Genomic DNA, 12,993 nt, shown 5'->3' with positions numbered 1-12,993 from the left:
GGCAGGAGCGAGTCTGTCCTGTGTGTGTGCCCAAAGGAGGTATCTATGTGTGGTTCTCGGGGGCAGGATCCGAAGTGGCAGTGTTTGGCTAGGTCAGTGGTCGGCAAACTCATTAGTCAACAGAGCCAAATATCAACAGTACTTCTTCAAAATAGACTCGCCCAGGCCGAAAACCGACTTCTGCGCATGGGTCACGAAATTTCAGTCGCACTGTACGCGTGCCCGCACGTGGTATTTTGTGGAAGAGCCACACTCAAGGGGCCAAAGAGCCGCATGTGGCTCGCGAGCCACAGTTTGCCGACCACGGGGCTAGGTAAATGGACTGGGAGCTTTCTGCCAGCCAGGACACATGCCCAAGGCTGTTTGGGGCCCCGCAGAATGTCCCACACATAGTAGGTACTTAGGGTTGCATTGTGAATGCAGCTAAAATGGAAGTAAGTCTGTGGATCACTAATTTTTGCTTCAACCAGCAGAGATCAGGTTTCCTAGCTCAGTGAGGTGCCAAATGCTGGAACTCCCACCAACAGCAATAAAATAAAAAAGTGTGTTCTGTGTCTACATAGGTGGGGAAACTATAAAGAAAAGGTTAGGGACATGATTAGTATAAAAGTCTGGGCTGTAGCTACTTCTACAGGGGAAGACTTACTAAGGCCGAGTCCATGAGAAGTTGGAGAATATAAGGGAGAAGATATATTTTCAATGAATAATAATAATGATTATCTCTCACCCATGTATCCCAAGACCCATGATAAAAGATCAAAGACTGATGATGAAAGATAAAAGGAAGCTATACTGTATAAAAAAGTAAATCTGAGACTATAATTTGGGATACCAGGGCTCAAGCCAAACTTAGCGCTTGTGCTTTTGGGCTCCATCTGCTCATCTTTATTTTCTACATAAGGAAAGAAGCTTACATATTGTTAAGATCAAGATAGGGAGCCGGTTCTCTTTAAAAAAGAAAAAAAAAAAAAAGGAAATACTCCTTGAAAATCATGTACAAAGACATGCAGCTCTGATATAGAAAGGTGCCTGCAAAAAACACAACGTTATGCTTCCATTTCTAAACATATATATATATATATATATATATATGTATATTCTCATGTATATTTGCAAATGCAGAGGGGTAAAATGTAGAGCAAGAAATATATAAACCAAAGTGTGTGTGACAAAGTTATTTCTAACGTGAGTGAGTAGTAGAGAAATAGGACCTTGGTTTATACATTTCAGCAGTGTTTGAATTTGTTTTATTTTATTTTACAATGAGCACGGGTTACTGAACAACAGCAAAAGAAAGCGAAGAAGAAAAGTGTCTAATTATCAGCATTCCAGCAGCTATGGGCTCTGTGCTCACAGCACTGGGCACATCCCCCGAGAACCTTGGAGGTGCTGGGTCTGACCCCGCCCATCGCCTGCCTCTTCTTTGCCCCTCTCTGCTGACTGACCCTCTGCGTTTGGACTCTCTCCCACTCGTATCGCATAGTGCACAATTCACCAGTCTCCACCCCCTAAATGACCACTTTTATTTTATCATTCCTCTTTCCCAAGGACTTGTTTGGCCAAACCCCATAGCCTGTTAAGAAAAAAAAAAAAAAAGCCCAGCTGGTGTGGCTCAGTGGTTGAGTGTGACCCTATGAACCCAGAGGTCACGATTGGATTCTGGGTCAGGGCACATGCCCAGGTTCTAGGCTCAGTCCATGGTTGGGAACAGGAAGGAGGCAGCCAATCGATGATTCTCTCTCATCATTGATGTTCCTCTCTCTCTCTCCCCCTCTCCCTTCCTCTCTGAAATAAATAAAAAATATATATATATTTTTAAAAAATTCCATCTCACACCTTCTCCCACATGTGGAACACAACACAATGGGGAAACTGTCCCTGTAGACATCTATCCTAAATATACAAATATCTCAACACCTTCTGCTCAGAGCCACCTTGTTTAAAATGGATAAAGTTAGAAACACTCAACATGTCTATCACTAACACAAAGTAAACAATGGTATATTCCTGTCCATAGAATATAGGCAACCACTGCAAACGACGTTATGAAGAATGTGCCCTAGATGAGGGTTCTGGCCTCTGGCAGCATGGCTTTCAGTCCTGCTCTAGAACGTAGGAGGTATGCGGGCCTCAGTGAGTTACTTAAGTTGTCTCTGCCTCAGTTTCCCCACCTGGCAGAACAGGGGTATAACAGTGAGACCCATCTCAGAGGTGCTGGACCACAATGAGCACTCAGACCATCTCAGCTCTCATCGCCACCTCCACCACCATCACCATCAAGATCCCAGCAGGAAACATCAGAGAAGGGGACTAACAGCTCCCCAGTTCCCTGCCTGCTTCAGGGCAGGTGCCGGCCCCTTCTGTCTGCATCATCTCAGTGAGTACGAATAGCAGTCTGTCAGCTTTTATTAACCCATGTAGCGCAACAGGAACCCGAGACCAGAGGCCTTGAGTGATTTGTCCCAAAGCCACACGGCTAGTGAATGACAGAGCCCAAACTCTGTCCAGGGTTCTCTAATGCCAGGAACTGTGCTATAAACAGGATACTGACCTCCTGGAGGCAAAGGCGATGGTGGGAGAAAATAACTGCCCTTTCAGAATATATATTGATGAGGTCATAGGTTTCAGGAATCGAAAGGGACTTTGTCCCCTCCCAAGGCTGGTCCCAAACTGCTTCTCTGGTTCTAGGGTACCATCTCCCAGAATGGCTAGCACCTGCTCCGAAGTCCTTCATCCCAGGATTGCAGCCCACAGGCTGCAGAACCCGGCCGCAGCTCCCAGCCCTGCCTCCAGGGGGCTCCTCTCCTTCCCGTCCTTTTTTCCAGGAATCCATGGGTGAAACCTATTACTTTGGAAGGGTGGGGGCTGCTCCCTGACTTTAACAGAGAATGACTTCCACACAGTCAGACCAGCTGACCAGAAATGCCATCAGAACCAGCAAACGCAGGTCCCAAAGAAATTAAACGAGGGAGGTTGGAATAAAGAAGGCTTCAAATGTCACACAAAGAATAAAAAAAAAAAAATACGTCATATCACAAAAGGGTGCATAGGCTTGATGAGAATGCCACACATCATCTTAGAAACCTACCCTCCCCTGCCGCCACCCACCTGGAAGTTTACAAAGGAAAGATGCAAGCACAGAGCTCCCCTGAGGGACAACTCCTCCTTTTCACCCCCAGAGCCTTGTGTGCAAGCACTGAGTCAATGGGCACCATTCCATTTCCTTCTTTTCTAACCATCCCCACCCCCTTTCCCCATAGTCATCCTCTTTTTTTTTTTTTTTTTTTAATTAATCCTCACCAGAGGATATTTTCCCACTGGTTTCCAGAGAGAGTGGAAAGGAGGAGGAGAGACACACAGAGAGAAACGTCAAACATCAACATTCTGGGGATCCAGCCTGCAACCAAAGTAAGTGCCCTTGACAGGAATCGAACCCGGGACCCTTCCGTCTGCAGGCCGACACTCCATCCACTGAGCCAAACTGCCTAGGGCTCACATTCATCCTTCCTCCAGGTTCCTGGATGCAGAGGAGGGGGAAGGAATCCTGGACACTGAAGGAGGCTGGAGAGAGAGAAGTGCCCCCTCCCTTGATGTCCCTGACACTGGGGACGTTCACTTTGTCCTGGTGAACCACACGCAGCTGGTGGAAGCTGACATCTGATGAGTTAGGAGAACGGGCTTTGGGATTAGACAGCTTTGAATACCTGCTCTGCCTTTACCCGGCTGGTCGGATGTGGGCAAGTTTCTTGCGCTTTCTAACCCGTTTCCTCGTGGACAACAGAGGAGTGATAACAGTGCCTGTCTCATAAGGTGGCCCTGAGGATTCAAGGTGATGCTGTTCAGAGCATGTATCCCAGGGCCTGGCACATCACAGGCCTTCGGAAGCTCCATTATCTATCTCCATCAGTACTACTAGCGCTGATATTGGTGGTAGCATTGATTTGTTCATCAATAGCATCAGCTCCCTAATGCTATCAATGCTAATATCAGTGCTGGTGTTGCGGATGAAGGTGTATATGGAGAATTCTCTGACTCAGGACTTGAGGGCATTTGGGATGCAGACACCATAAGGGAGATGGTCCACCCTTTAAATACTCATTCCCAATCCAGGAATCTCTGAGTTTCCCTAAAGATGCTTTGCCTCCTGACTTTGCATATTTCTAAAGATTTTTTTCTTTGGGGGGGGGTGGGGGTGGGGTGGGTGGGAGGAGGGGAGAAAATGTGGCCAGCACCACTCCTGCTGTTTTGGACTTTGGCACAGCCCGCCCTGGTTGTGCTGTGCATCCATCACACCCCTGTCGCTGACCGGCAGGGATGGGCTGAGCTCTGAGAGTCTGTTGCTGGGGAGGAAGAACCAGTTCCCAGGGGCCAGACCCACCCAGGCTCAGCCCTGCTCCACCCGCCCTGCGGATGGGGTTGGGTTTTCCAGGTCAGCAGTGCCTGGGCTGTGCTTCAAAGTGACTCCTCACTCTGCGGCCCCTCCTCGCCCCGCCTTCCCTGCCCCTCTGGAGTTCTGTTTCCTTTCATTATAGTCCAATTGAGTCATTAAAGGCGGGAGAAGAAGAGATGGAGAGGACCCGCCTCTCTCCTAAAATAAGCCAGGTTCCAGGTTTTGCCTCCTGCTGAGCAGTGCCAAGAGGCGCCTGACCTATAACAAATGAAAATTCATGTCTTTAGGCATCTTGACTTTTTAAAAGGCAGGTTTTTTTTGTTGCCTCTCAGCATCTCTGGGCAACCAGGGGTCCTTGAGTTTTTCCATAAGGAGGCCAGGTGGCATTTTAGGTCAAATGGAAAGCGAACAAGAGGGAGAAGAGCAGGTGAGAATGTGGCTGGGTGACGAGAGGATGGAACGGAGTGGGACTGGTCTGGAACCCAGAGATAGGACTAGAACTGCCACTAGACACACCCCTGCCCCCAAAGGCACCAGCGCTCCCTAGGACCCGGCCAGGGTGCCAACCCCCGCACCTCCCACTGCCCTTTCTATGAAGACCTCGACCGGCTCACTGGGCCCCTCCTTCCTCTATGCATCTTCACAGCCCCTCTTTTTCCGCCAGACAGTTTCGTTTTTCTCACGTACCAAGTGGAGACAGTCTTAAAACCTAGCTCAGAGGATGACTGTGAGAATTAAATTGGCTGAAATAAGCAATGCACTTAGAATCATGCCTGGCACTGGCACTGTGTGGATGATTGCTCTTCTATGACTAGCTTTTCTCTCTTGTGAAATGGATATAATGATCCCCATCTAGGAGTATAGTTACAAGCATTTGCTGCCGTGAACATAAGGGAACTGGCATACAGTCGGTGCTTAGTGAGTGCCTGGTCTTTCCTACCGCCACCTCCCTTCTCCACACCACTCCTGCCAGTCCTATTGGGTATTCTTGTGCAAATACCCAGTGATTTGTGCCAGGTTACAACCGCAGCCCCGCTGAAGTGCATCTCGTCTTGGGAACTAGCCTATAAAACAAGGCGGGGCTCTTGGTTTTGTCTCTTTTTATCCATTCGCGATCCTGCACACTAAACAGATCTTTGGGATGCTGCCTTGGCTGATGCTCTATGGCCAAAACTGTAGGAAGGTGCAACTGGGAGGAGGAAGGGCCTTGGGATCAAATCTTGATTGGACCACTGCTTCCTACAGGAACCTGAGTGATTCCGGCATCTCGTCAGGCCTTTGTCTCCCTGAATGTATAAGGGGAGAGGTGCTGGCCTGGATAGGGCTTCTCCAGGCTCCCTTCCTGAGGGGGCAGCTTTGGTCTGAGAGTTCACGCTGTAGGTAAATGGGTAGATGACAGACGGCCACACAATTCCTATGGACAGGCCAAGTACTGTTTCCTCCCTTGGATCTGAGCTGACCTAATGGCCTGTCTGACCGATGGAAGGTGGTAGGAATGATGTTCTGGGACATCTGAAACCCGTGCTAAGAAGCCCTGAGGCCCCTGCCTAGGCCCTTGGAAGACTCAAGCTTGGGATGCTTCCTTTGCACATCCAGCCTCCCTGGTGTGAGATGCCCAAGCCAAATGCAGAGGCCATGGGCAGGCACTGGAGTTGACAGCCCCAGCTGAGGTCCAACACAGCCTGAATCCACGGCTGGCTGCCAGCCCCAGCCCCAGCCCCACCCCCAGACAGGTAAGTGAACGGGCTCTCACGGACTCAAACCCCCCAGCCTCAGGTACCCCACCTGTCCTGGACCAGAGGCCAACCACCAGCTAAGCCCTTCCCATATTCCTGACCCACACAACTGTGAGCAAAAGAAACTAGTTGTTTTAAGCCACTGAATTTGGGGCCAGTTTGCTATGCAACCATAGATCATTGGAAGGAAGCGGGGGGAGGGGGGAGGGGGGAGGGGGGAGGGGGGGAGAAGAGCTGTGAATTGGCATTTATTTCACTTGATCGCCTGGGGTTGAGTCCATCAAAGGGCCCCTTCCCGAGCCCGGAAACCAGGATAACTCAGAGGAACAGCTTGAGTGACAAGCTTCCGGGGCAGCGGCGACACAGAAGGTGGAACTGTCCTCAGCATCATGCCGTGATGAAGTGCTTACAGTTTTCTTTGGTTTTGTCCTCTATCTTGACTACAACTTTGCGATGTTTATTCTGCCACACACAATAAGGGAAAACATAGCTGACTTTTTAAACCGCCTCGCTGATGTAATTGCGTTTGTCAGGTTGATACCATTCCTAATAGATAACAGTTTTCTACTCTTCAGCACCTTGTAGCGGAACGCAAGTCTCCCTCCCTCTTCTGACGCTTTGCTCACTGTCACTTCCTCCACCCTGCCTGGTCAGGAGGCGAGTGTCTCCCTGGAAACAAGTGAAAACTGAAAGAACAGGATAATTCCTCATGTAGCATCTCCTGCATCACCCTCCCTTTCCATAGTCTCATTCGCCCTGCATCGGTTTTCTTTCGCTGTTGTAACAAATTACCATGAACTGGCAGTTTAAGACAACACAAATTCATTATCCTACAGTTTCATAGCTTAAAAGTCTCCCTGGGCTAAAAGCAAGGTGTTTGCAGAACTGCATTCCTTTTCTGGAGGTTTTGTGGGGGTTCCAGTCTTGCTTTTTCCAGCGTCTAGAGACTTTCCTTAGCATGTACCCCCTTCCTCCACCTTCAAAGCCAGCAACAGGGCACCGCTCTGAACTCCTGCCGCCTCCCTCCTCCACCTTTCAGGATCCTGTGATTCTACTGCGCCCACCTCAAAATTCAGGACAATCTCTCTCTTTAAAATCACTTTATCAGCAGCTTTAATTCCAAATGTGAATTTAATTCCCCCCCTTGATGTATTCACAGGTTCCAGGCATTAGGATGTGGACATGCTTCGGGGAGCCATTCTTCTGCCTACCACACACTCTATGACCCTCTCCAATTTGGGCAACTGCATACGAGAGGACCACGGCAGAACCAGGAAATCAAGCAAAGAAGTCATTTAAAAAAAATTGGGTTTAAGAAGTTGAAGTCTAATTAGAAGGTAAAATAATAATAATAATAATAATAATAATAAAAAATAAAAGAATCTGATCTGTAACAGAAGGATCATTTGAGCTGGGGGAAGAGAGGAATGTTAAAAGTCAAACAGGATGGCCTTGTAAATGCTGGTGAATATGCTTAAAAGACACCCTATGCTCTATTCCCTCCAGGCAAAGAGGAGGATGTGGAAAGAAGAGGATGAGGAAAGAAGAGGATTTTTAAAGAAGAAAATCACGTGTGTTTAAGGGATCTGAAGGCAAAGGGGATCTGCACCTCTCCTGCCAGGTAGTATCTGGTGGATGGCAAGCATGGTCCTGTGCCGTCCCTGCCATAAAAGCAGGCACCTATAAATGGTCTGTCTGGGTCAGGAGGCCTCCAGCCAGCTCCCCTCAGATCCTGGCCTCAGGGTGGTGTGGGAGAGCTGCTGGACTTGCCTCAGGCTCCCGTAGGGTGGAGAAGCCATGTGATGAGTTCAGCCAGCTGGACTCAAATGACCTGTGGCAGGGATGCACAGAACACGGCAGCAGATGCCGGAATGGAACACGCACCTGTACATCACATGGGAAAGGGGGGGGGGGACTGACAAGAGAGAGAAAAGAGTGGTGGCCCAGGGCCAGAGGAGACAGCAGGTACCAGGACTGAGAGGTGGCGGTCCAGTGCAAAGCATCCCCCTGACCTCCGTGCCTTAGGCACACAACAGGTGCCCCTTCAACTTGGATGTTTAGGAAGAAGGAGGAAGCAGGAAACCTATAAACTGACTGGAATTAAGTTTCTACTACTAATGAATGGAGCAAAACAAAAATGAAATTCAGTTACAGAAACATTAAAAAAATTAAATATGGCGTGTTCCTGAATTTTTGTGGTCCCAAATATCATATCCAGAAAATAAAAAACATCAGCAATTGAGGTTCTATCATCGCACACATAAATGGCACTTGGAAAATCCCAAATCGTTTGCAGTTATACTCTTTGATTTTGCAGGAAACCTATGAGTTCAACAGCAATTGCTTCCTTTTTAATCAATTAATAAACAGAGGCTAATGAGGTCACCATGGATTATAAAGCTCTCCAATGGCCACATCAGCGCGTAAGCCCAATTCACCCAAACCAGCCTTCCTTCTAATGTTCTCTGCTGCCACCTCCTCTCAGCTCCACAGGAGAGCAACCCAATATTCTTCTTCTGGCACTAGGAATAATATCGAAGACATGTCATTGGGCCTCCATCCCATTCCAGCCTTGAAAAGTCCGTTTGCTTCCCACATGGGTGAGGGAAGCTACTGTCCAGGTTTGTCCTGGGTGTGGACATGCCTTGGGAACTCTAAATGTGCTCTAAAAATATAAAGCATTGTTTTGCCATATGGATGTTATTAAAAGAGGGGCTGTCAGAAAAAGTCTCTCTTTGCAGGCATGATGAAGAGCCTGCAGAGAAATGAGAGAGATGTTACATTTCAGTGTGAAAGCTGGTATCCATCCATCTCCTCTGAAGTCGCGGAGAGAAAGCCTGCCTTACAGCCATCGAGCCCTGAAGTTGCAGCTTCAACATTAGACCCTTAATCTAGTGAGGAAGGTCTTTGACAACCTCATCAGACTGTGGAATTTTCTCTTCACCTCCAGGGACTGAATGTTCTTCCCCCCCCCCCCCCCCCGCTCTTTATCTCCTCATCTTTCCAGTTTACATTAATGAGAGGAAAAAAAGACAATTCTTCCCCCCCCCCCCCCCAAATACACACCTCCACATTCTGAGGCTTCATTCTTCTGGGACATTGAACCTCAAGCAGGAGCTTAATTAGTTCAGGAAAAGAGAACTGATGGGAAAAGGGAAAAGAGACAGACAACTTAACCTTTTCAGAAATGTCGGCCTCTTGTTCTGGAGACAACACCATCCTTGTGTTTGCCTACTGACTAGCTCTGAGACTCAGCCAAACCCTCCTCTCTCACACTGGGCCTCACCTTTCCAATATGCAAAGTGAAGGGTTGGGTTGCAATAGTCTGCAGGACACAGCTGCTGATGCATCCACAGCCCCTCATTCTGCTGCTAGCACCCTGCTTTTCCTGGAGAGTCTATGCCTTCCCCCCGACTCACTACCTCATATTTTAGGTGCAGTGGCCACTTGGCCCAAGCCCCAGGAATGACTGGTTCTGGGTTGACCCCATCCTTCCCCCTGACCACAGTGATTGGTACAGGGAAGGGCTGAGAATCAAGCTGGTCCATGACTTTATGAGGAATCCCGTGACTTTAGGAGGAACTTGGAGATGTTCTTGTCCTGCAGGATGCACTGATTGGTCCGAGAAGGACAAGGTGCCGAGGAAAGCAGAGCTAAGAGAACAAGAGGGATCCCAATGACACTGGTTGAGCCTCTCAAGCCTATTGAGCCTCAACTTCCATTTCAATATAGTTCCTCTTTTTTTTTTTTTTGCCTAAACTAGTTAGCATTGAGTTTCTTTCTTTTACAATCCCAAGAATTCTAATCAATAAAATCCCCAATTGCCCATCCACTTCTGAAGGCACGTTGGATCTTTGAGTCTCAAATACAGTTGCACTGCATTATCTCATTCTCTAGAAGCTTCTCTATGTTGGTCTCCTGGCCAGTCTAGTTGCCAGCTGTTGTGTCGGCACCTTAGGAACCCACCTCCCAAGAGCCTAGTGCAGAGCAGGAACTTCCATTCCTGGGCCCATCCCTCCCTTCCTGTCCTTCTTCCTTTCTTTCCTTCTCACTTGCTGAGATGGGCACTATTGGGGCGCTGAGCTGAATCAACAGATTTCATGGGTTTCCCTCAGCTTGTCGAGTGAGATAAACTTGCAAAGAGCCAGGCTGTGCAATAAATCATCACAGGTGACAGAACAGATGTCAGCACAGAGAACAGCGATGATGATTCAAAGAGCATGGCCCCTTCTCCAAGCCAGGATGGGAAAGGCTTCATAAAGGAGACGAATCCAGAAAGAAGTCTACTTGTTTGCTAAATAAAATGGGCAGGGAGAGCAATGCACTTCAGGTAACAACCCCTCAAAAACAAAACAAAACAACAACAGCAACAACAACAGCAACAACACAGCCCGAGCAAAGGCTCTGAGGCAGTAAACGGGCATGTATCTGTTCAGAGAACGACCTCTAATTAGCTCCATTTGGCTCTAGTGCAGCGGTTCTCAACCTGTGGGTCGCGACCCCTGTCGCGGTTGAACGACCCTTTCACAGGGGTCGCCTAAGAACATCCTGCATATCAGATATTTACATTATGGTTCATAACAGTAGCAACATTACAGTTATGAAGTAGCAACGAAAATAATTTTATGGTTGGGTCACAACATGAGGAACTGTATTTAAAGGGCCAGAAGGTTGAGCACCACTGCTCTAGTGTAAAAGGACATAAAGGGGGCCAGGTCTAAAAAGGGCCTGAATGCCAGGGTAGGAGTTCAGCCTGCAGGGCGATGCTACCGAGGCAGCCCCTGCCTCCCCGACATGCACATACACCCATTAAATTGTTAAAATCTTGGGACCTACTCCCCTCTGTAGCATCCACATTCCTCACGCACACATTTTCCATAAGCTGCCTAGGGCATTCCTATGGGGGAAAATCATCCAGTTTGACATCCTCTTCTATAGGCCACACATGTCTTCTTCTGTGTCCTTATCCCACATTAGATACTAAACGAAGCTCCATACTACACATTCACCATCCTTTCGTCACACGTTAGCCAGCCCTGCTCTTTCCCTAATGTAAATGACCCTCTATGTTTTTTTTAAAAAATAAGAGTTTATTGATTTTTAGAGAGAGAGGAAGGGAGAAGAGAGAAACATCGATGTGAGAGCATAACATTGATCAACTGCCTTCTGCACGGCCCCCTACTGGGATTAAGCCCCCAACTGGGGCATGTGCCCTAGCTGGGAATCGAACCAGCAACCTTTTGGTGCACAGGATGATGTCCAACCAACTGAGCCACACTGGCCAGGGCAGGGGCCCATCTTTTGAAACCAGTTCCAACTCCAGCTTCCCCAGGAAGCCTTCTACAAACCTGAGTCTCAACTAAAACTTTCTCTTCTGGACATTGCCTTGACTTGCCTCTCATCGTGCTATTAGAGATAAGACGTGCCATGCCCTACCCCCCAACCCCATTCCCAAATGAGCTGCAAGCTTCCCGAAGCCAAGAGCTTTCAAGGACCTATTGTATACTGGGGACTCAAGTTCTAACATCTTACTTCATTCTCTCAATAATTCTACAGGGTAGGTTTAATTGTCCCACTTTACAGATGAGGAAACTGAGGCAGCTGGTGTGCTGAGGCCACAGAGGTAGGAGTGGTGAGTAGTGTGATCCTCCTTGACCGGCTCCCCTCACAGGGAGGGGCCTCCCGCAGGCAGCCTTGGCGCCTCAGGCTACCATCATGTTCATGAGTCAATGGGCACTTACCACACAGCCCGAGGAGTCCACCCGGCGGTCAGACACGCACTTGAAGTTTCGAGTGCAGCCCCCATTGTTCCGAGAGCAGTCGCGAACCGGCCCAAAGGAGGACAGCAGGTCATTGATGGTTTCAAAGTAGGTGGACAGCATCGCTTCTTCCCTTGGAGAGAAAGGGGATGATGGTTAAACCCCAGACACATCTGGATCGATAGATTTTTAAAAATCTGTGCATTACCTTTAATATCATTTATTATATGTATAATCAAGAAAATGATACAAAAACCTTTCTAAAAAGAAAACAAGAGAAACAAAATAATCCAATAGGTTTATCATCCTATGATATGACGTGTGTCTAACTGTGAGAAATAAGGTTGTACTTGGAACTTTGTAGCCTTTATTTCATGAATCTTCATAATTTTGGGAGGGAGGCATCCAAATTCCACTCAACCAATAGGAAACGGTGGCTGAGGAAGGTGAAGAAGTGTCTTACTGACGACCACCAGCTCACAATTGGGCAGAACGGGAGTTTGTGCCAAGCTCCTCCCACTGCCTAACTCTTTAATGTCCATAATTTATGTTTCTACAGATTCCAGACCTCCCAGGGTAACTCTTCAAAATGGGCACACTCCTACTATTCTGACTTTGTGGATATATATCAAAACGATGTAAGGGGTGGGACTTAGCCCCAATTACACAGCCTGTAAAAGCCAAGCCACAAATATTGTGTACAAGTCACACCATCAAGACTGGTAACAATGGATGTGGGAAAGGTCATGGGATTCTAGGCAAAAGCATGACTGCTCCCAAATGAGGTTCCCAAGAGATACAACTGGACGAGGCACCATGATTCATGGCTCTTCCAGAATTCTATTAGATGAGAGATACAGATGGAAGTTTCCGGAGTCTGTTTTCCTGAGAAAGGTCCAGGCAAGGAATATTCTAGCACTGGACTATCTAAGATGCCCACCATTGCAGGAGAGAATAAAGGGGCCCATGGGCCATGAGAAGAGACACTGTGCTCTTCCACGACATGTGACCCATAGAATCCAGATCTGTGAGAGGGAGATGCCTGTACATGTGCACGTAGCAAGCAGAGGTCCTGAGAACTGTTGGTGATGTCCTGGGCCACCCTCTG

General features: G+C 48.0%; 1 protein-coding gene across 2 annotated transcripts in view; it reads right to left on the bottom strand.

Annotated features, from left to right (window-relative positions):
- The window catches only part of ASTN2 (astrotactin 2), a gene marked incomplete at its 5' end in the record, with an annotated part of 643,478 nt that overhangs the window by 311,241 nt on the left and 319,244 nt on the right, over positions 1-12,993 (bottom strand). For both annotated transcript variants that reach the window (XM_081102944.1, XM_081102945.1), the window contains one exon: positions 11,868-12,018. In XM_081102944.1, the coding sequence (XP_080959070.1) occupies positions 11,868-12,018 (151 nt within the window). The remainder of the gene's footprint in view (positions 1-11,867; positions 12,019-12,993) is intronic.

The sequence above is a fragment of the Myotis nattereri genome, assembly GCF_964212035.1.
Source record: "Myotis nattereri genome assembly, chromosome: 12".
Lineage (NCBI taxonomy): Eukaryota > Metazoa > Chordata > Mammalia > Chiroptera > Vespertilionidae > Myotis > Myotis nattereri.
This window is presented reverse-complemented; position numbering and strand designations above follow the sequence as displayed.